Here is a 24,301-nt window from a genome sequence, read left to right on the forward strand (position 1 = left end):
GGGGTCTAGCTCCGTCACTCACGCTAGAGTGCAGTGACATGATCACGTCTCACTGCCGTCTCAACCTCCTGGGCTCAAGTGATCCTCCCATCTCAGCCTCCTGAGTAGCTGGGACTACAGGCACATGTCACCACATCTGGCTATATTTTTTATTTTTTATTTTTGTAGAGATAGGGTCTGTGTTGTCCAGGCTGGTCTTGAACTCCTGGGTTCAAGTGATCCACCTGCCTCGGCCTCTCAAGGTGCTGGGATTACAGGTGTGAGCCACTGTGCCCAGCTGTCATGCTTTTTGTGTAGAAGTGTGAGAACTTCTCTAGGATACCTAGTTACAAGTCGAACTACTGGAATGAGGCTATCTATATTTTTAATTTTAATTAATGTTGTCAAGTTACCTTCCAAAAAAAAAACTGTGATCAATTTACACCTCCAACCTACAGTATAGAAATGTATCTGTTCCCTGTCCCCCTGCCAACAGCCTGGCAGATTTTATTACATTTCCCTAAGTATTAGTGAGGTTGAGCTTTTTCTGTCTCTTGTTTTGTCATCTGTTTTTGCTGTACAGTGAATCGCTTCTTCCTATCTTTTGCCCATTTCTTACTTGGGTTATTTGACCATTTTTTAATTTTAAAAATTGATCCTAGTTGCTCGAGATATTTAGAGGAATTTCTAAAATTCTGGAAGGCAGGAATTATATCTTTAAACTTTTGTATTCCTTTGGACTTACAACTGTGCTAACTTATTTTTGTAACATTTAGAAAATTAAAGATGGGTTTTGCTTAAGACACAACTACATATAAGATTGCAAAGTGGCAAATACATAGAAAATAGGAATAGTAACTAGACTAAAAATTGATGTCTTGGGGAAAGGACAAGTTTAGTAATGTGTAGAAATATCTGGTCAGGGAATGAAAAAGATTTGGGTACATTTTTATTAAGAAATTGGCATATCTTTTTTTATTAGAAATTCAAGCAGGAACAGAAAAAAAAACCCTGAAAGAAGCTGTGTTCAAGGACAGACTCACAGATTGATTTGCACCATCAGAAGGCTCCTGGGTGAATGGACTTGAGCCCACTGGAAGGGCTTTAATTCTTGGTTGTCAAGACAACACTATTCCAACAGACTGTGTCAGCAGAATTCTTCAACAATCTTCACCCTCCCCCTGCTTACAAAGGTCTCTGTTAATGTCTCCTTACTCAATAGACCAAGCTTTTGCATTGCTGTCTGATTAGGTGGCGAGTAACAGGACTCTGCTCTGAGAACAAGCCCCCCACCTCCTGGAGTCACCTTCCCGCACTCATGAAGTGCCTCACTCAGCCTCCCTTCCTGCCCATTGCCCCCAATGCCCTCTTCCTCCTACTCTGACATCTCTACATTCCAAAAGGTCCCCCCATCTCCCGGAGTCACCTTCCTGCACTCCTGAAGTGCCTCACTCAGCCTCCTTTCCTGCCCATTGCCCCCAATGCCCTCTTCCTCCTACTCTGACATCGCTACATTCCAAAAGGCTTCCCTGACCTTTCCAATCCGATCAATTTTCTATTCCAGCCCCACTAATCACTGAAGATCATGTTCATGCTCTTAAGCACTGCTGGCAAGAGGACCAATTGGTAGAGTCATTCTGGAAGGCATGTCCCCTTCTTAGAGGTAATTTGGCAAAATGTTTCAAAACTCTTATGGGCATATCATTTAAGCTGAGAAGTTACTGTAAGGACATAATGCACTAAGATATGCATAACGAAAAAGAGAGTATGGGAAAAAGAGGTTGGGAAAGATGACAATGAGAGGTCTCACCCAAGATGGTGTCTTAGTTTTTCTCTGTTTAGCTTTTACCTTGAACCAGGGCAGGAAGGAAATCATACCAAAATGTTGATAATCTTCGATAAGGGGATTTGGGGTGATTTTTAAAACAATCACACTGTGCATTTTCATATTTTCCAAATTTTCTTCAATGAAAATATAAAAATATAAATTGCTTTATGATCAGAAAACATATTAAAAACCACCAAGAAATAAATGCAAACAGGAAAAAAAAAAAGAGGAGGAAATGTATAGATGAAAAGAGAGTTAAGAAATACATCAATGCGACTTACTTGGCTCCAGACTTGAACAAATTAACTATAGAAAACATTTGTAAGATAATCAGGTTAATGTGACCATTGACTGGATACCTGATGACATGAAGAAATTATTATTTAGTTATGATAATCAGATTGTAGTTTTAATTTTAAAAAAGAGTTCTTATCCTTTCATGACATATACCTAAATATGTGCAAATGAAATAATACTATGTGTAAGATTTGCTTTAAAATGATCTGGTGGCGTAGGAGGAGATAGGTGAATACAGAGGAAACAAGATTGACTACTGAAGTAGGATGGTGAGTATATGAGAATTCACGATAATATTCTATTTTTGTATATGATTGAAGTTTTCAGCACAAAGTTTTAAAAGATAATAACAATGAATAGCATACAGCCTCATGAAGCATAGCAGGAATAGGTAAGTGTGGTATTGAGGCAGGAGGCTGCACAAGGAAATTAATTCCCCGAAAGTCAATTTATTCCATACATCTCCTTTTCTCTGGCTTCTGTCACTCTTCAACTTCTGGTGCCTCTCATGCTTTGCACCTCAAATTTGGAGCAATTTCATCCCCTGATTCTCAACCCTCTTGCTTCTGTCAAAGGCTTATAAATGATTTATCTGTCTTGGCTAAGAGCCCCTTGACCTGATGACCTGGAAAAATATTACCCTTGGCAGGGCCTGGGGACCCCCATCCTCCCATCCTTCTCTAACTTCAGAAGAAACCCTTTCTGGACATAATCCAGACCCACAGGATCTGCTCCCTCAGTGCTGAAAGGGTGAAATCAATGTCTCTTGTCCAGGACTTCCAGCAGCAGAGTGCCTGTCGCAGCACTTTCTCAATTCTCTTGCTATGTTGGTGTTATGGTTAATGCATATCTGTGTTACCATCCAAAGGAGAATGTCCACCTTTTAAAGGAAGGCATTAGTTCTTCAAACGTAAATACTGAGTCCAGGAATTCTTAGGCTTACCTGATCGTCTTAGCGCAAGTGTAGCCATACACTGGGTACATGTTGTTCCATCATCCAGCCTAAATGATCCAAAGTTCTCATATTAATTTGCACTGATAACAGAAGTAAGCAATATGTTTTCCTTATACACATTTTTTTTTTTTTTAGTGTTTCATTCCTTTAAAAAATAATTACAAATCACAGATGGGATGGGAGCAAGAGCAAGATCTTTGCATCTCACTTCCCGGGCTTTGCTAACTATGCTATATCACCAGCAATGTTCATCTTTAAATTGTTCATAAAGACCCATGTTTCTTGCTAAATATATTGAATTCTCCATTTATAAATATTTTTACGTGTGACTTTTTCTTTTTTTTTTTTGAGACGGAGTCTAGCTCTGTCGCCCGGCTGGAGTGCAGTGGCGGATCTCAGCTCACTGCAAGCTCCGCCTCCCGGGTTTACGCCATTCTCCTGCCTCAGCCTCCCGAGTAGCTGGGACTACAGGCGCCCGCCACCTCGCCCGGCTAGTTTTTTGTATTTTTAGTAGAGACGGGGTTTCACCGTGTAGACCAGGATGGTCTCGATCTCCTGACCTCGTGATCCACCTGTCTCGGCCTCCCAAAGTGCTGGGATTACAGGCTTGAGCCACCGCGCCCGGCCCTCGTGTGACTTTTTCAAAAATCTGCAGTATCAGTCTGAGTTGGACTATGGTTCTACAAGTGGAGCCAAACTCCTGTAGAAGATGGGCAGCCTCCTTCACAGGGCACTGTGATCAACACTAGGAAGGTCCAGGTCCCAAGGGCCTTTCTCACGCCTGGGTTACCACTGACTTCATGGTCAGTGGTCTAGTCCCTCCTAAAATATTTTCTCCAGTAGCAGCCCACATGATCTCTCAACCCCAGGATATAGGGTTTGGTAAACCTGTTAAGTGTATTAAAAAATATCCACCTTAACTTTTCCTTCTATTCCCAGCCCCCTCGCCCCTCTCAATCTACGTGGTTTGGATAGGACTGACTCCCATTTAGTGACTTCAAGTGTCCACATGCAAACCAAGCTGGGCCAATCACAGTTAATAGAGAACATTTTCTGGGACCACTGGAAAAGGGGCTCTTTTTCCTGTGATCTGTGCCTCAGATGGACTGTAAATGCAGTTTTAGGAAAAACCTTAGCTCAAGTCTCTTAAGACCCATATCTCTTTTCCGTTCAGGAACCTCACTCACTATTTGTTACTGGAAAAAATATGAGATTTCCATTATTTTTGTAGCCACAAAGAAAAATTATAATCATAAAACTTCAGCTGTGGCTACTGCCAGTGACCAGGCTGCTGAGGTTATTAAAGCCATTTTTCTATCTTAAATGAATATAAGAAATTGTAGGCACTTTGGGAAGAAAACTACAATCTAATACGTTTCCAGTGATCTTGAAGGAGCATCCTAACTATAGTATTAAGGATGCAGCCTTGAATACAGGGTCATCTAAAGGTTATGTGGCAGGGAACAAAGATATTTCAGACAGGACTGAGGTTGCTATTGAGGTATAAGGAAGAACGTAAGCTAAAAAGCAAGCAACAATTTAGTTTCTATGTTGGTCTTCTATACTGGGCAACAAACAAAATGGTACCCCTTGGGAAACTGCCAATTTCATGAACACTTTTTGGATGACCATGAGGCCGAATCATTCTTCACTGTCTGGCTGTGCTTCTGGACTTGGTTAGTAAAATTAGAAGATTAGAATGGGCCAGCCCTTACTTAGCAAAGTTGTGTCATCTCCCTTTGGGAGCATTTAAATCAAGATACACATTGATAACTTTGTTTTCCTGCTTCTTCTTTCTCCCTCTTTCCCTGCCTGCTCTCTCTTTCTCCTCCTCCATCTCCTTCTTTTTTAACATTCTTAAAGCATAAGAAGGATCATGCCAGACTCTTTGGACCACCTCAAAGCTACAATGGCAACAGCACTATTCTTGGCACTTGAACAGAGAAGAAAGGGAGACTGAATGCGGATTGATTCCCAATTAGGCTTCTGTAGTGACTAAATCTACTTCTGTCTTTAGGTACTAGATTTGGGTCTGAGTGGCCTGGGGCTGATGCAGTTAACTCCACTGTTATCCTGCTAGTCAGTTGTCCTAGTCTGTTTTTTGCTTCTATAACAGAATACCTGAAGCTGGGTAACTTATTTTAAAAGGAGGTTTATTGGGTTCACAGTTCTGGTGGCTGGGAAGTTCAAGATAGGGGCAGCTGCAGCTGGTGAGGGCCTCAGGCTGCTTCAACTCATGGCAGAAAGTGGAAGGGGAGTTGATGTGTGAAAAGTAATCACATGGGGAGAGAGGAAGCAAGAGAGAGAAACTGAGGGAGCCAGACTCTTGTTAGCAATCCATTCTCAAGGGAACTAATCACTTACCCACGTCGGTGGGCATTTATCTATTCATGAGGGATCTGCTCCCATGACCCAAACACCTCACACTAGGCCCCAACTCCCAACATTATCACCTGGGGGATCAAATTTCAGCATGACTTTGGGTGAGGACAAACCATATCCAAACCAATCCACAACATCAGTGAACAGATATTTGAGTGTCTTTTACATATATCCCCAGGCAGTTAACAGAGGCACTGGAGACAGACAAAGAATTAATGGCACTCCTTACTCTTTAGGAAATAATAGTCTAATGGGAACAAAATGAATCATTCAATTATTCCAAGGGCTCAAATATCTTTGGATAACTCCAGGTTGCTATGGAGGCACTTAACAGGGAAGGTAGCCTTATCTGGAAAGGCAAAGAAGGCAATTCTGGGGAAGCAATGTTTAAACTGAAGGGTGTGTAGGAACTAGCCAGAAGGCATCTAGGGGAATGTCCTCCTTTCTTACTTGTCATCACTTCCTCCCTTAAGTTAATACCCTGTCCCTATTTATTGAGGAGTAGGGCCCTGACTCTAGCTGATACTATTCACAATGGAGAAGTAATACGTGAGAACGCAGCTCAAATTCCTAGCTCAAATACTGACAAACTGCCCATCCTTGTGGTGGAACTCCTCTGGGCAATCAGCTGTTCTCTGAGGCTCCTCAGTCTGTTTATCTGGATTGTGTATGGATGGCAGGTTGTGGGTGACAACTCAACTCCAGTAAGTCAATCTTGCTTCCTCCTTCCTCAGGCTGCACAAGGATCTCCTTTGCAGATCAAGCCCTGGCGTCACCAGAGTTCAGGAGGCCCAGGCACAACTCCATCCTTCTTGAAATTCCACTTTAACCAAATTTAGTTTTGAGTTGTTTCTGTCATTTGCAACCAAGAGTCCTGACTAATGCAGTCATGTTACTGAATGTATGTATATTCAGTATATATATTTTGTATAGTATATGTTTTGAATCTAAATCTTAGGTTACGTTTTTTAATTGAATTAAAAATAAATCTTAAAGAAGCTACCTATGTAAAAATGAACTTCCAATCGGGAAGTAATATTTAATAAAATATTACAAATATTTTATTAAAGCTCTTAAGAGCAGCTTTTCTAAATTTTTTGAATTAGAAATGTATGTTCTTGAGTCTTTTCGCATTGTTTAAATAAGTAGGCAATTCTCAGTTATACATTTTGGTGCAGCGTGGCATCAAAGAATAGGAGAGAGAGCGTGGAAAGTCATACCTGCAGAAATGATAAAGACACATGGCATTTTTGGATAGAGATCCAATGTGTGAGTGGGCTCAGGTGGGCCTCCTTGTGTTTATCAGAAGTTCAGGCAGTAGTTCTTTGTTCAGGAAGTGGAATTCTGTTCCTATTGCGGAGACAGAGCCCAACAGCAGAATAAGAAAGTATGTTGTATTAGTTTGCTAAGGCTGCGCTAACAGAAGACCACAGACTGGGTCGTTTAAACTGAAATGTATATTCTTAGAATTCTGGAGGCCAGAAGTCCAAGATCCAGGTTTGGGCAGGTTTGGTTTCTTCTGAGGCCTGTCTCCTTGGCTTGCAGACGGCCATCTTCTTGCTGTGTTCTCACATGATCTTTCCTTTGTGCATGTGCATGTCTGTGCCCAAATTTCCTTTTCTTATTTTTCTTATTTTTTTATTTTATGGAGACAGAGTCTTTCTCTGTCTCCCAGGCTGGAGTGCAGTGGCCCGACCTTGGCTCACTGCAACCTCCGCCTCCTGGGTTCAAGCAATTCTCCTACCTCAGCCTCCCGAGTAGCTGGGACTACAGGAACACGCTGCCACACCTGGCTAATTTTTTGTATTTTTAGTAGAGTCGGGGTTTCACCATGTTGCCCAGGCTGGTCTCGAACTCCTGAGTTCAGACAATCCACCCGCCTCAGCCTCCCAAAGTGCTAGGATTACAGGCATGAGCCACCACGTCCGGCCAAATTTCCTTTTCTTATAAGGGCACTAGTCATGTTGGATTAGGGCCCTCTCATTTGACCTAATTTTACCATACTTACCTCTTTACAGGCCCTGTCTCTAAATACAGTCATCTTCTAAGGTACTGGAGTTAGGACTTCAACATATGAATCTGGGGAGGGCCTAATTCAGTCCATAACACATGTGGTAACATACTCATATGCATTTTCCTTTTAGAAAAGAACTAGCTCATAAGAACTAGTAATATTATCAGTTGAAGAATGCATTATCAAGCAAAATAGAGAAGAAAGCGGCAAAAGAGATGGGAGACACAAGTAGATCCTGCCTTGCGGGGAGGATAGAAGAAAGGACCCTGTAGTGACACTGAATTAATAAGCTAGCCAAAAATGTGGGTATTCAGACACACAACAGATGGGCATAGGATCTGCGTATAAAAATAACAGAGTGTGAGAGTAACTGGTAAACCTGCTGTTTCTAGGGGGATTTAGATATGCTTACAGTGGACAGAGGTGTTAGAGAACAACTTGGCAGCTCAGAGTTCTGTCTGCAGCAACCTGACACATGGTCACCAGTCTTGGCTCAGAGCAGGGCTCCAGGGCTCAGACCCACAGGGTACACACATCTGTAGCTGGACATCTCCAGATGTTAGAAAGTATGTTGTTTGTTTTGAAATGGAGTTTTGCTCTGTCACCCAGACTGGAATGCAGTGGCACAATCTCGACTCACTGCAACCTCTGCCTCGCGGGTTCAAGAGATTATCCTGCCTCAGCCTCCTGAGTAGGTGGGAGTACAGGCACATGCCACCATGCCTGGCTAATTTTTTTATTTTTAGTAGAGATAGAGTTTCACCATGTTGGCCAGGCTGGTCTCGAACTCCTGACCTCAGGAGATCTGCCCGCCTCAGCCTCCCAAAGCACTGGGATTACAGGTGTGAGCCTCGGCACCCGGCCGATTTTAGGAAGCTGTTTTATGTTGAATTTAGACCTTTGTTGCTACAACTTTGACTGATTAACCTCAGCAACTGGACTTCTGAAACAACATGCAAAAATGCTGTCTTCACTTTCCCCTTTGCATGTGACAAACTTCTAACCCTTGCACATTTAATGTCCTCTCAGTTTTCATGTTTTTGAAATCATGTACTATACAATTCCCTCACTAGTTTCTTAAATTAAAAAAAAAAATTTATTATTATTATACTTTAAGTTCTAGGGTACATGTGCACAACGTGCAGGTTTGTTACATATGTATACATGAGCCATGTTGGTTTACTGCACCCATTGTCATGTACATTAGGTATATCTCCTAATGCTATCCCTCCCCCATACCCCCACCCCATGACAGGCCCCAGTGTGTGATGTTCCTTGCCCTGTGTCCAAGTGTTCTCATTGTTCAATTCCCACCTATGAGTGAGAACATTCTGTCCTTGCGAGAGTTTGCTGAGAATGATGGTTTCCAGCTTCATCCATGTCCCTACAAAGGACATGAACTCATCCTTTTTTATGGCTGCATAGTATTCCATGGTGTATATGTGCCACATTTTCTTAATCCAGTCTATCATTGGTGCACATCTGGGTTGGTTCAGCCTTTGCTATTGTGAATAGTGCCACAATAAACATAAATGTGCATGTGTCTTTATAGTAGCATGATTTATAATCCTTTGGGTGTATACCCAGTAATGGAATTGCTGGGTCAAATAGTATTTCTAGTTCTACATACTTGAGGAATTGCCAGACTGTCTTCCACAATGGATGAACCTGTTTACACTCCCACCAACAGTGTAAAATCGTTTCTGTTTCTCCACATTCTCTTCAGCACCTGTTGTTTCCTGACTTTTTAATGATTGCCGTTCTAACTGGTGTGAGATGGTATCTCACTGTGGTTTTGATTTGCATTTCTCTGATGATCAGTGAGGATGAGCATTTTTTCATATGTCTGTTGGCTGCATAAATGTCTTCTTTTGAAAAGTGTCTGTTCATGTCCTTTGCCCACTTTTTGATGGGGTTGATTTTTTCTTGTAAATTTGTTTTAAGTTCTTTGTGGATTCTGGATATTAGCCCTTTGTCAGATGGGTAGATTGCAAACATTTTCTCTCATTCTGTAGGTTGCCTGTTCACTCTGATGGTAGTTTCTTTTTGCTGTGCAGAAGCTATTTAGTTTAATTAGATCCCATTTGTCTATTGTGGCTTTTGCTGACATTGCTTTTGGTGTTTTAGTCATGAAGTCCTTGCCCATTCCTATGTCCTGAATTGTATTGCCTAGGTTTTCTTCTAGGGTTTTTATGGTTTTAGGTCTAAAATTTAAGTCTTTAATCCATCTTGAATTAATTTTTGTATAAGGTGTAAGGAAGGGAGCCAGTTTCAGCTTTCTACGTGTGGCTAGCCAGTCTTCCCAGCACCATTTATTAAATAGGGAATTCTTTCCCCACTGCTTGTTTTTGTCAGGTTTGTCAAAGATCAGATGGTTGTAGATGTGTGGTGTTATTTCTGAGGCCTCTATTATGTTCCATTGGTCTATATATCTGTTTTGGTACCAGTACCATGCTGTTTTGGTTACTGCAGCCTTGCAGTATAGTTTGAAGCCAGGTAGCATGATGCCTCCAGCTTTGTTCTTTTGGCTTAGGATTGTCTTGGCAATGCAGGCTCTTTTTTGGTTCCATATGAACTTTAAAGTAGCTTTTTCCAATTCTGTGAAGAAAGCCATTGGTAGCTTAATGGGGATGGCATTGGATCTATAAATTACCTTGGGCAGTATGGCCATTTTCACCATATTGATTCTTCCTATCCATGAGCATGGAATGTTCCTCCATTTGTTTGTGTTCTCTTTTATTTCATTGAGCAGTGGTTTGTAGTTCTCCTTGAAGAGGTCCTTCACATACGTTGTAAGTTGGAACCCTAGGTATTTTATTCTCTTTGAAGCAATTGTGAATAGCAGTTCACTACAATTTGGCTGTTTGTCTGTTATTGGTGTATAAGAATGCTTGTGATTTTTGCACATTGAGTTTGTATCCTGAGACTTTGCTGAAGTTGCTTATCAGCTTAAGGAGATTTTGGGCTGAAATGATGGGATTTTCTAAATATACAGTCATGTCATCTGCAAACAGGGACAATTTGACTTCCTCTTTTCATAATTGAATACCCTTGATTTTTTTTCTCTTGCCTGATTGCCCTGGCCAGAAATTCCAACACTGTGTTGAATAGGAGTAGTGAGAGAGAGCATCCCTGTCTTGTGCCAGTTTTCAAAGGGAATGCTTCCAGTTTTTGCCCATTCAGTATGATATTGGCTGTGGGTTTGTCATAAATAGCTCTTATTATTTTGAGATACGTTCCATCAATACCTAGCTTATTGAGAGTTTTTAGCATGAAGCTCTGCTGAATTTTATCGAAGGTCTTTTCTGCATCTATTGAGATAATCATGTGGTTTTTGTGTTTGGTTCTGTTTATGTGATGGATTATGTGTATTGATTTGCATATGTGGAACCAGCCTTGCATCCCAGGGATGAAGCCAACTTGATCTTGGTGGATAAGCTTTTTGATTGCTGCTGGACTTGGTTTTCTAGTATTTTATTGAGGATTTTTGCATAGATGTTCATCAGGGATATTGGTTTAAATTCTCTTTTGTTGTTGTGCCTCTGCCAGGCTTTGGTATCAGGATAATACTGGCCTCATAAAATGAGTTAGGGAGGATTCCCTCTTTTTCTGTTGATTGGAATAGTTTCAGAAAGAATGGTACCAGCTCCTCTTTTTACCTCTGGTAGAATTCGGTTGTAAATCCATCTGGTCCTGGACTTTTTGGTTGGTAGGCTATTAATTAATGCCTCAATTTCAGAGCCTCTTATTGGTCTATTCAGTCATTCAACTTCTTCCTGGTTTAGTCTTGGGAGGGTGTATGTGTCCAGGAATTCATCCATTTCTTCTATATTTTCTAGTTTATTTGTGTAGAGGTATTTACAGTATTCTCTGATGGTAGTTTGTATTTCTGTGGGATTGTTGGTGATATTCCCTTTATCATTTTTTATTGCATCTATTTGATTCTTCTCTCTTTTCTTATTAGTCTTGCTAGCGGTCTATCAATTTTGTTGATCGTTTCAAAAAACCAGCTCCTGGATTCGTTGATTTTTTGGATGGTTGTTTGTGTCTCTATCTCCTTCAGTTCTGCTCTTAGTTATTTCTTGCCTTCTGCTAGCTTTTGAATTTGTTTGCTCTTGCCTCTCTAGTTATTTTAATTGTGATGTTAAGGTGTTGATTTTAGATCTTCTCTTGCTTTCTCTTGTGGGTATTTAGTGCTATAAATTTCCCTCCACACACTGCTTTAAATGTGTCCCAGAGATTCTGGTACATTGTGTCTTTGTTCTCATTGGTTTCAAAGAACATTTTTATTTCAACCTTCATTTCGTTATTTACTCAGTAGTCATTCAGGAGCAGGCTGTTCAGTTTCCATGTAGTTGTGCGGTTCTGAGTGAGCTTCTTAATACTGAGTTCTAATTTGGTTGCACTGTGGTCTGAGAGATAGTTTGTAGTGATTTCTGTTCTTTTACATTTGCTGCGAAGTGCTTTATTTCCAACTATGCGGTCTGAGAGACAGTTTGTGGTGATTTCTGTTCTTTTACATTTGCTAAGGAGTGCTTTACTTCCAACTGTGGGGTCAATTTTGGAATAAGTGCAATGTGGTGCTGAGAAGAATGTATATTCTGTTGATTTGGGGTGGAGAGTTCTGTAGATATCTATTAGGTCTGCTTGGTGCAGGGCTGAGTTCAAGTCCTGGATATCCTTCTTAACCTTCTGCTTCATTGATCTATCTAATATTGACAGTGGGGTGTTAAAGTCTCCCAATATTATTGTGTGGGAGTCAGTCTTTTTGTAGGTCTCTAAGGACTTGTTTTATGAATCTGGGTGCTCCTGTATTGGGTGCACATATATTTAGGATAGTTAGCTCTTCTTGTTGAAATAATCCCTTTACCATTATGTAATGGCCTTGTGTCTTTTGATCTTTGTTGGTTTAGTCTGTTTCATCAGAGAGTAAGATTTTCAATCCTGCTTTTTTTTTTTTTGCTTTCCATTTGATTGGTAGATCTTCCTCCATCCCTTTATTTTGAGTCTATGTTTGTCTCTGCATGTGAGATGGGTCTCCTGAATACAACACACTGATGGGTCTTGATTCTTTATCCAATTTGCCAGTCTGTGTCTTTTAATTGGGGCATTTAGTCCATTTACATTTAAGGTTAATATTGTTATGTGTGAATTTGATGCTGTCATTATGATGTTAACTGGTTATTTTGCCCGTTAGTTGATGCAGTTTCTTCCTAGCCTCGATGGTATTTACAATTTGGCACGTTTTTGCAGTGGCTGGTATCGGTTGTTCCTTTCCATGTTTAGTGCTTCCTTCAGGAGCTCTTGTAATGCAGGCCTGGTGGTGTTTGGCTGGATATGAAATTCTGGGTTAAAAATTCTTTTCTTTACAAATGTTGAATATTGGTCCCCACTCTCTTCTGGCTTGTAGAGTTTCTGCTGAGAGATCCACTGTTAGTCGGATGGGCTTCCCTTTGTGGGTCACCCGACATTTCTCTCTGGTTGCCTTTAACATTTTTTCCTTCATTTCAACCTTGTTGAATCTGACAATTATGCATCTTGGGGTTGCTCTTCTTGAGGAGTATCTTTGTGGTGTTCTCTGTATTTCCCGAGTTTGAATGTTGGCCTGCCTTGTTAGGCTGGAGAAGTTCTCCTGGATAATATCCTGAAGTGTTTTCCAGCCTGGTTCCATTCTCCCTGTCACTTTCAGGTACACCAATCAAACGTAGATTTGGTCTTTTCACATAGTCCCATATTCCTTGGAGGCTTTGTTCATTTCTGTTTACTCTTTTTTCTCTAAACTTCTCTTCTCACTTCATTTCATTAATTTGATCTTCAATCACTGATATCCTTTCTTCCATTTGATCAAATCTGCTACTGAAGCTTGTTAATATGTCACGTAGTTGTTGTGCCCTGGTTTTCAGCTCCATCAGTTCATTTAAGGTCTTCTCTACACTGTTTATTCTAGTTAGCCACTCATCTAATCTTTTTTCAAGGTTTTAGCTTCCTTGTGATGGGTTCAAACATCCTCCTTTAGCTCGGAGAAGTTTGTTATTACCGACCTTCTGAAGCCTACTTCTGCCAACTTGTCAGTCATTCTCCGTCCAGCATTGTTTCCTTGCTGGTGAGGAGCTGTGATCTTTTGGAGGAGAAGAGGCCCTCTGGCTTTTAGAATTTTCACCTTTTCTGCTCTGGTTTCTCCCCATCTTTGTGGTTTTATCTACCTTTGGTCTTTGATGATGGTGACCTACAGATGGGGTTTTGGTGTGGACGTCCTTTTTGTTGATGTTGATGCTATTTCTTTCTGTTAGTTTTCCTTCTAACAGTCAGGTCCCTCAGCTTGTTGGAGTTTGCTGGAGGTCCGCTCCAGACTCTGTTTGCCTGGGTATCACCAGCAGAGGCTACAGAGCAGCAGATATTGCAGAACAGCAAATATTGCCACCTGATCCATCCTCTGGAAGCTTCGTCTCAGAGGGGCATCCGGCTGTATGAGCTTTCAGTCAGCCCCTACTGGGATGTGTCTCCCAGTTAGGCTACACGGGGGTCAGGGACCCACTTGAGGAGGCAGTCTGTCCATTCTCAGAGCTCAAACACCGTGCTGGGAGAACCACTGCTCTCTTCAGAGCTATCACATAGGGATGTTTAAGTCTACAGAAGTTTCTGCTGCCTTTTGTTCAGCTATGCTCTGCCCCAGAGGTGGAGTCTATACAGGCATGTGGGCCTCATTGAGCTGCAGTGGTCTCCACCCAGTTTGAGCTACCCAGCCGCTTTATCTTCTCAAGCCTCAGCAATGGCAGACTCCCCTACCCTCAGCCAGGGCTGCCTCCTCACAGTTCGATCTCGGATGGCTGTGCTAGCAGTGAGCAAGGCTCCGTGGGCGTGGGACCTGCTGAGCCAGGCATGGGAAATAATCTCCTGGTGTGCCATTTGCTAAGATCGCTGGAAAAGCACAGTATTTAGGTGGCAGTGTCCCGATTTTCCCAGTACAGTCTGTCACAGCTTCCCTTGGCTAGGAAAGGGAAATCCCCGACCTCTTGTGCTTCCCAGGTGAGGTGATGCCCTGCCCTGCTTCTGCTCACCCTCTGTGGGCTGCATTCACTGTCCAACCAATCCCAGTGAGATGAACCAGGTACCTCAGTTGGAAATGCAGAAATCACCCACCTTCTGCATCAGTCATGCTGGGAGCTGCACACCGCAGCTGTTCCTATTCGGTTATCTTGGAATGAAACTAGTTTCTTAGATTTTAAGATTTCAAATTCTATCACTCTCCTAATGACTCCTGTCTACTTTGTCAAAATGCTTGTTTAAAAAAAAATGCCCTAAACAAAGTGTTCTTAGATGCACAATGGAGAATGCTACTTTCTGTGAATAGGATGAACAGCCCATTAAAATGTTGCATTCAATTTTCATTTCTAGGAGTCACTGATGGTCCATATTTGTAGTGAAGTAACAGAAACCAGGCTGATTATTAATGGATTACTGTATTAGTTACCTACTGCTGCATAACAAATTGTGCTTCCCCACTCCCAAATTTAGCAACTTCAAACATTTATCATCTCGCAAAATTCAGAAGAAGATCAGAAATCCAGGAATGGCTTATGTGGGTGGTTCTAGCTCACAGCCTTTCATGAGGTTATAGTCAAGGTTTTGGCTGGGATTCCTGACTCTGAGGATTTGACTGCAACTGGAGGATCACTTCCAGGTTCACTCATATGGCTTTTGGCAGGGTGCTTCCATTCTTCACCAAATGGATCTCTTCATTCATAACCTGGCTTCTTTCAGATGGCATCCATGGTATCAAATTGCTGTCTTATTACCTAATCTTGGAAGGGATGTTCTGTCCATTCTGCCATATTCTTTTGGTCACACAAACCAACCCTGGTAGAGGTGGGGATCATGGGGACCATCTTGGATGCTGACATTTATGAAGCATTTGCTACGTGCTAGTTACTCTTCCTATGCTAGCATTAGCTATGCATTTGCATGCATCATCTCACCTAATGCTGTTAACATCCTCCCAAGAAGATGTTATTATCATCACCCCATTTTACACATGAGGCAAGCAAAGCCTAGAAATGTTGAGTAAATTGTTGCTTAGTGACAGAGCAGAGATTAAAACTTAGATCTAACTCCAGAGGAAAATGCTCCAGTTTTCTTACCCAAGGCCTCTCTTTTCATTTGGACTACTAACCAAGTATCTCCTTACTCACCCCTGTATGAATAATTTTCTGAGTATAATTGCAGAATTTTGCATGTCATCTCTATTAATTGTGCCATAATTATTAAAAAATTACATGGTAATTTTCATTCTTGAATCTATCATTTGTGAGTTCCTTTCACCCTTACTTGTGTCATCTAAAAATTCTCTTATTTTCACACTGAACATGATATAAATAGATCATAAACCAGGAGCCATAGATGTGTCTATAAAACACAATACGCACTAGGATTAGAATAAAATCCTGGTGACAAAATGTATGCAGTTTCTAAACTGAAATTATTTGCCCCCTTTAGCCAAATTTTGTCAACAGAGATAGAAATGTGTAATTTGATGTAGCTGAGGCCACCCAGTCTTTTGAATCCATCTAAATTTGGCTCAATGCCTTTCTCCATTGTTCTTTGGGAAGACTAGTCTCCCGACATTTCTGCAAATTTTAGGGTTTTTATATCTTCTTGTCTCTTGTGGGTCTAAATTCCTGTTCCCATTCGACTCCAGCTCCTGCCTCCTGCTGTTCACTTCTTTCTGCTCCTCAGGGTCCCAGATTGGAACACAGCTCCTCAGTTTTCTCTAAAAACTACTCAGAGATAACATTGTTTTTATACCAAACTTTACTGAACATTTGGGGAAGATGGATGGGTTTAGCAGCAATGCAACATAAAATTGAATATTAACCTTTCCTTTCTTAAAATGCCCTTTGATTGCTCAGGTTGCTTGATTTACTCTTTCCCTAAAACCCTCACCTCTCAACTCCCCTCACTTTAGAAAGTCTCACTCTTAATCCTCTATGGAACTCTAGGCTAATTCCTACCTATCTAAAGATTCAATAATTTGCTCTGCTTAGGAGCAAGGAATTTGAGGAGGCCTTGAAGTTTTAGTGTTTTCTCTTCCTCTTCAGCCTCCATTCTATTGAGCCGCTAGTCTTTATAAGTGGAAGTGTGTAGTATAAATATTTTTTTCCTCTGATATGACCTACATAATTTCCCTGAGAAGGCAGAACCAGTTTGGCTTTAAGTAACATTATTTTCCTCATTCTGTTACACGCAGTATTGCATCAATAGTACTACACAGTGGAGATTGGATGAGATACTTCTTAGGTTGCCAGGAACAGTTGTGGTTTCACTAGTTTGCTTGGAGTCATTTATTTTTATTTTATATGTATATACATATAGTTATTTTTTAAACAGAGATGGGGTTTTTCCATGTTGCCCGGGCTGGTTTCAAACTCCTGAGTTCAAGCAATCCTCTCATCTCAGCCTCCCAAAGTGCTGGGATTATGGGCATGAGCCATCGCACCAGGCCTGGAGTCATTTTTAATAATACCCTTTACACCTCAAAGTGCTCTGATTTGGATCACAAATATATAATCACTCTAGTCAAAGAGGAGTTGATGGAATTTTGAAAATAGATCACTGACATGTCAACATCAAAGCAAAAAAGAAGATTGAGGCTATCTGGAATAATTGAGGCAAAAAGATTATTTTTGGAAAAAAATGTTTTAACTTGTATTAGTTCATTCTCACACTGCTGATAAAAACATACCCAAGACAAGGCAATTTACCAAAAAAAAAAAAAAAAAAAAAAAAAAAAGAGGTTTAATGGACTCTTGGGCATGGTGAGGAAGCAATAAAGATCAACTTGCATGGCAAAGTCTGCATTTTCCACCATCAGAGCCATGAGGCAGTTCATCAAGTTTTCCCAGCCTAGACAGAGGTGTGGCAGGGGCTTGTCAGCAGCAGCAGGGTTACTGCAAGGACTGATGACCACAGCCAGCTGGGACTGAAGACATTCTAGAAATGAGGGCAGCAGATGAAGATGCTGGGGGGCCGGTGGGATGACGGCATGCCAGCCAATGCCAGCCTGGATACAGCTCCACTGAGGACCACATTCCTCCTCCTAATTGATTCTGGGGCAAAAGGAGACCATTCCTGTCACAACCCCCAAACTTCAAGGCAACCTGCGAGAGAAGCGGGTGCCTAAACTACTCAAGAAAAGCCTGATGTAGCTGAGTTGACTATGAACTAAGTTAAGTTTATGCCACTAGGTAGAACGTGAACTCAAGAGAAAACTTAAAAACCTTATTCATTTGAAGACCTGAGTTTGTGGACTAAGATTATACTTGCTTCACAGACAACTACAATGCAATGTGACAAGGCAGATGGGTCCCTGGGTACTATATGAGGACAAGTGAGAGGTCTCCTACCCCATCTAAGGACATCAGGGTGAGCAAGGAGTCCCGTCTGAGCAAGGTATTAGAGGATGAAGGATAGCAGCAGTACAGGGGTGAAGGGAACCACAAGTATACTCACAATGGCCAGAGTTCAGGGAGTGAAAAAGGGAGTCTGCAAAGTTAAACGCAAAGGGTTGCTTAAGCCAAGCCAGAGACTACAGTAAGCCCTTTCACACACGGGGCACAAAGACTCCCATGGGACTGGAGAAGGGGAATGGTATGACTTTGTCTTCATTAAGAACCACGATTCTGGTAGGTCAAGAAACGTCTGGAGAGTGACCAACTCTGGAGACCTGCTTTTGCAGGCTGGGTTTCTCATTCTTGCTCCTGTCTTATCTTTACTATGAATGTTGCATTGATTCTAATGACTCCAAAACCTGCACTGCATGAGAAAAGAAGGAACTTCATTCCAGATTTCATAAATCAGCATTCAGCTAAGAGTGCCAGGAATGGGAAGTGAGAGTTACAGTTTAGTACCAAAACTGGTGGTTTTAGTAGCCTGAGTCCTGATAATAGAAACCAGAATGAACTGATGCACATAGCAATGTCTCCCACACACATATGTATACACATGACTTAATGTTATCGAGAAAGGGCTTTAGGAGAAACTGAGTAATGTATACATTTTTATTTACCAATGTTTACTTAAAAGTGACAACTGACACTGCTACGTGTAGCTCATCATCTGATGGTGGTGGGGCAGTGGTGCTCTGGGCAGCCCAGTTCTGTGGGGTGGCTTTGTGAATTGCTTGAAAGCTCCCTTATTGTTTCTTTGATTCCCATCAATGATTTTGTAAGCCATTCAACACTTTGTAATAAATCCCTTTCTAGTCCAAGAGTGGATTTTGCTTTCTATCCACTGACCAAAACAGCTCAAATAAGTAAGTTTTCACAACAAAAAAATCAAATATGCGCCAGTTAAGATCAGGCACTCTGAAGGTGACTGAATTGCATGTGACTGAATTTCAGCTAGGTGTTCCACTATCAGCTACCTGACCCTGGACAAGTCACTTAACCTTTATGTGCTTCAGTTCCGCATCCGTAAAATGACGATGATGGTAATGACATCAATTTCATAGGGCCGTATGAACACAATAGCATAAGCAAAGTGCTTCTAACAACTCCTGACACATAGTAATTACTCAATGGATGTTTGATTTTTAATATTAAAATACAGTAGATCCTTGAGCAATGTGGGGGATGAGGTGCTGACACCCCATGAAGTCAAAAATCCACGCTAATTCCCCCCAAACCTAACTACTAATAGCCTACCGTGGACTGGAAGCCTTACTGGTGACATAAATAGACCATTAACACATATTTTGTATTTCATTTACATTATATGCTATATTCTTATAATAAAATAAGCTAAAGAAAATAGTAAGAAAATCACAAGAAAAAGAAAATATATTTACTACTCATTAAGTAGAAATGGATCATCATAAGGCTTTCATCTGTCGCCTGCATATTGAGTAGGTGGAGAAGGAGGAGGAAGGGGAGGGCCTGGTCTTGCTGTCTCAGGGGTGGCAGAAGCAGAAGAAAATCCATGTATAAGTGGATCCCTGCAGTTCCAACCTGTGTTGTTCAAGGGTCAACGGTATATAGCTTAACACTGTTAACAGCAGCAAAATGAACTAAAAATCTGTTGGAAACTTCTCAAGAATTCTCAAGGATGAACATAATTCAACCAGTATGAAATCCCTTTGGCTAAAAACAAAAGCAAACTAAAAGCACTCCAAAATAATTTTGAGCCTGGCTGTTTCACTTCAAGAACAGCTTTCTTAGTCGGGCGTGGTGACTCACGCCTGTAATCCTAACACTTTGGAAGGCCAAGGTGGGCAGATTGCCTGAGTTCAGAAGTTCAAGACCAGCTTGGGCAACATGATGAAACCTCATCTCAACTAAAGTACAAAAAATTAGTTGGGCATAGTGATGCGTGCCTGTACTCCCAGCCACTCCGGAAGCTGAGGCAGGAGAATCACTTGAACCCAGGAGGCAGAGGTTGCAGTGAGCCAAGATCATGCCACTGCACTCCAGCCAGGGCAACAGAACAAGACTCATTCTCAAAAAAAAAAGAATAGCTTATGAAGTTTGTACTTTGCAACTATGTTCTTCCCCAAGATGAGGGAAATGGCTTTGCTTTTTTACCTGCATTTTAAATTGAGCTAGTCACACATGAAAAATAATTGACTAACACTTGGATTATTTTGCTATATTTAAGCCCTTATAGGTTGATGAAAAGTAAAAAGGACTGAATATCCTTTAATAAATCACCCAGTACTGCTTATTCAAAAGAAAAGTCATTCTAAGGAAGGAAAGCTAGTGTTTCTTATTAACAATAAAATCTATATTGTTCAGGAATTTTCCAATGTGTTACAGCAATTTCTGAAATGATAAATGAACATATTTTATTATTTTCCTTTTAAATCAGTTATTTTAAAATGAAGACTGTTTAATTATTATCTCCTTTTCTGTAAGTAGGATTTTCTTTATGTCCAAATGGGACTTGGTAACTAGGATAATTTACCCCTGAAGTAAAATGACTTCACTGAAATTAGCAAATCCTATTGATGATCTTAACCTGAACTTCTCTGGAAATGAGCTTGCTCAAATCCTAAGAGGGGATTAACGTAAATGTAATAAACTGAATCTTTGAATTGGTAACGTTGAAAACAAAAAACAATTGGGTAAGAACAAAACTCAAAACTGAAAACTAGCAGTGTAGCAGAAAGCGCACTAGTCTTGGGATAAGGAAATGCTGAGAAGGCTGAGGGGTACATTCAATAATAACAAAGAGCCTTCCAGTTCTAAGTATTTGTGACTAACAACAACAAAAAAATCTGTTGTCTGCTAGAGAATTCTTAACTCTAATGTGAAAATATGTTCTGTGTATTTCCTTTGAACTTGGCCCTGTGATTTCTTTTCTTTTCTTTTTTTTGAAACGGAGTTTTGCTCTTGTTGCCCAGGATGGAGTGCAATGGCGCAATCTCAGTTCACTGTAACCTATGTCTCCTGGGTTCAAGCGATTCTCCTGCCTCAGCCTCCCGAGTAGCTGGGATTACAGGCATGCACCACCATGCCTGGCTAATTTTGTATTTTTAGTAGAGACGGGGTTTCTCCACGTTGGTCAGGCTGGTCTTGAACTCCCAACCCTCAGGTGATCCACCTGCCTCGGCCTCTCAAAGTGCTGGAATTACAGGCATGAGCCACCATGCCCGGCTGGCCCTATGATTTCTTAAAGGGATCAGGAGCCCCGCTGTGAAGTTAGGCAGTCACCTCTGTGACCTCAAAAACATCTCTACATTTTGATTTCTTCATCTGTACACCAAGGTGTATCAGATCTTCTTCCTGGCAACGCTGTGATAATTAAATGAACTGTTGCTAACGGGAATGGCTGGGTGACTTCGGTAGCTGGAATACTGTCAATACTCACTAGCACCCCGTCCTTTCCCCAAAAAGATAGAAGCAGAAAGCTGTATTTGTTCCCATTCATGGGACAAAGAGAGCAGGAACAATGAGGATGTGTTTTGCATACTTTTACCTTCATTAGAGGATGACCATATATCCCAAGGAAGATGAAGCCAATAACTGGAAGACACAATCACAAGTTTGACTTTTCTCCCTCTATGATATGCTCTGTTCCATGAGGGCAATGCAGGCACCAGAGAAGGCAAGAGGAAACATCATTAGCCCGTCCTTCAGCATCAGGTTGTCCCACTGCTCCTGAGACACCCTCAGTTTTCAGGGTCACTGGTTTCCTCCCTCCTGGCAAATCCTGGCCACAAGCGCTCAGATTTGAAGGTGTTGAACTCTCTTTTCTTCCTTACAAGGGTGCCAGAATTCTTAATTGCATTTGTTCATCCCAGTAAAAGTGAGTCCTTCACAATGAGAAGAGCTAACATTTATTCAATCAACAAATGCTGAGTGTCTGCCATGGCCGGATAATCTGCCAGTCGTCAGAGCACACAGAACATGTGATTAGTAAACATAATGGTGGAGGACATCAGCCTGCTAATGTTATTCCCAGATGTCACCAAATGAGTGACAATTTGTACAATGTTTCATTAAATGCCTATTTAGAGGATAACCATAGATAGTGACATAGAAAAAAGTCAAACCCAGAATGCAAGAATGGTAGCCAGCAGAGCACATGGAAACAAGATCCAGGTTGCAGGTAGTAGCTTGCAGGATAACCACAGTTGGCGACACTTTCAGGCAGCTGGGAGAATTCTCAGTAGTCCACTTTATGGTTAAATGGTTTTACTAAGGTCTAAAAAATTCCTTTCTAACTCCTAGACTTATGTTTCCATTACTATATAAAGAATGAGCCAAACAAATAAATAACAAAATATGGACTATGGACCCCAAAATTTCAAGGCATGAAGAGAGCCCCAAATTCTCTGTCAACTGCAAAGAGAAACCATTGGTACAGGAATAGATGAAGAAACTGTTTTTGAGCATAATATAAACATAAACAAATCTCTTAACAGCACGAGTGTCAACAAATGCTTTTGTTGTTGCAAAAACAGTCTCAAAAAGAGTGGTGACGAGGAGACTGACAAGCAGAAATGAGCTATTTTTTCATCTCCAAAATTGCACTTCCTGGTCCACGGTTCTTAGCACTGCAGATGTTGCAGAACTGTGCAGCAGAGTTCTAAAAATGCAATTTAAAAACACAGATTTAAAAAATGATCTTTTTCTACTCTCATATTCAGAAATACTATGGTAACATTAGTCAGGGGGTGGAGAGGAAGTAATAAAATGTCACTCCTTTTTCTGGAGTTTATTTCTGGTTAACATAGGATTCAGTCTAGATCAGCTGTTACTCTGCGACTCAAAGGACACCCAACAGCAGAATAAGTCTAATGTGACTTGGGGGAACACGACACTAAAAACATGATAGCATCATGGAACACAAATCAGGCTGGAAAACACATAAGATACACAATGGCTCTCTACCGTTGTTGCTCATCTCTTCAAGCACGACAGCTGTCAATTTGGCCTGAATGAATTCCTTCAAATGGGTATGCTTTTATACTTACTATAGTATACAAAACATTTCTAAATATTTTTACATTTAAAAACTAGATTACTTTTTGTTAAGTGATATGAATCTCTATATTTTTTTTTAACCCATACAGCCATAAGGATGACGGGTTGTGTTTCAAGCACATTCCTCTAAGTGTGTTAATTTTCCTCTTGTTGATAGGTACCAAGCTGCCAACTCACCATGCTGGGCATGGGCAGGCACTCCTTGTGGAACATGTGCCGGCAATGGAAGACCACCACGCTGAAGGGCTTAGCTGCATCTGGTGAGGAGGGCAGAGAAAGGAGGAGAACTCAATGCAACAAGCAAGATCATTTTAAACCAATCCCGACTGAAAGTCCAGTTGCAGTTTAATTTTCAGCAATAAGCTGCCTTTGAAGAGTGGCTTATTTACAAAAGCGTTCCTGAGGGGTGGTATGATCAGACACAAAATAGGTATTATAATCATGTTGCTATGTGATTCACAGGTTACTTGCTTAGCCTCTGTGTCAGTTACCAAGACTACACTGAGGACAACTGCAGTAACCTTTATTTTGAAAACCAGCATGTGTATGTGCCAACATGCCCCTAACCCCTATAATCATTATCCACCACAGCCGAAGTCGAGTCTGTGGCTTCATAAAAATGCTTTCCCCGTCCACCTGCTACCTTTGCCAAGACCACACACTGACTTCAGAGGCAGACCTGGGTTACAAGCCCAGGCTGTGACCTTGCGTTTTACTGCACTTCTGCTTGGGCAAATCCCCTCCTCTGTTTCTGCTCTGTGTGGCCAGCTTTTTTTGGGTAAGATTTAGTGTCATCAGCAGATTAAATGTGGAATTAAATCTAACTGTAGAGTGGGAATGTATGTGGTTCCTTTCTGCTGCAACACTGCCTGAAACGCTACGGAAGCTCACTTCTTCACCTGAGCCCACTGCAGTTTTCAACAGAAGCACTTAAATATCCAAATCTAATTCACACTTAAACATCCAAATCGAATTCCTCTAGAAAAGAACCTAAGTAGAAAAACTTCTCATGAGCTGACCCATGAAATAATCCTTTAATGCTAAGTAAATATGAGGTCAACTAGGTCTTTTAGTACTTTGTTATGCTGAACTTACATTTGAAAAGCATTTGTTAGCATCCTGACAATGCTTTGTTAGTTTCCGCTTTTGAATTATGTAAATTTCTTCTTATGTCATAATGAACCTTAAGAAGGTGCTTTTCATTACAGATGAAGACATATATATACGTATATATATCTGCTAAGAACTAGAAATAAACAAATGCTTATGTCTTTTAAAGACTGGCAGTTCCAATTAGATGGCAGGTATTATGTATGTTTCCATTGAAATGTGAGATAACTTGGGCATGTAGAACCACATAGCAGAGA

The 24,301-nt window shown here is 41.0% G+C and overlaps 1 protein-coding gene and 1 long non-coding RNA gene across 3 annotated transcripts in view; one reads left to right on the plus strand and one right to left on the minus strand.

The window, feature by feature from the left end:
• The first annotated feature begins 1,100 nt into the window (after positions 1-1,100).
• Positions 1,101-23,176, plus strand: LOC117073158. The gene is made up of 3 exons (XR_004433139.1): positions 1,101-1,172; positions 1,544-1,642; positions 23,092-23,176. It is a non-coding gene; the product is annotated as an uncharacterized LOC117073158 (long non-coding RNA).
• The window catches only part of VPS41 (VPS41 subunit of HOPS complex), a 189,459-nt gene continuing 186,573 nt past the window's right edge, over positions 21,416-24,301 (minus strand). For both annotated transcript variants that reach the window (XM_033193706.1, XM_033193707.1), the window contains 2 exons: positions 23,112-23,191; positions 21,416-22,536 (listed from right to left, as the gene is read on the minus strand). In XM_033193706.1, the coding sequence (XP_033049597.1) occupies positions 22,456-22,536; positions 23,112-23,191 (161 nt within the window). In that variant the 3' untranslated portion in view covers positions 21,416-22,455. The remainder of the gene's footprint in view (positions 22,537-23,111; positions 23,192-24,301) is intronic.

Source organism: Trachypithecus francoisi, unplaced genomic scaffold, assembly GCF_009764315.1.
Source record: "Trachypithecus francoisi isolate TF-2019V2 unplaced genomic scaffold, Tfra_2.0 Lachesis_group4, whole genome shotgun sequence".
Lineage (NCBI taxonomy): Eukaryota > Metazoa > Chordata > Mammalia > Primates > Cercopithecidae > Trachypithecus > Trachypithecus francoisi.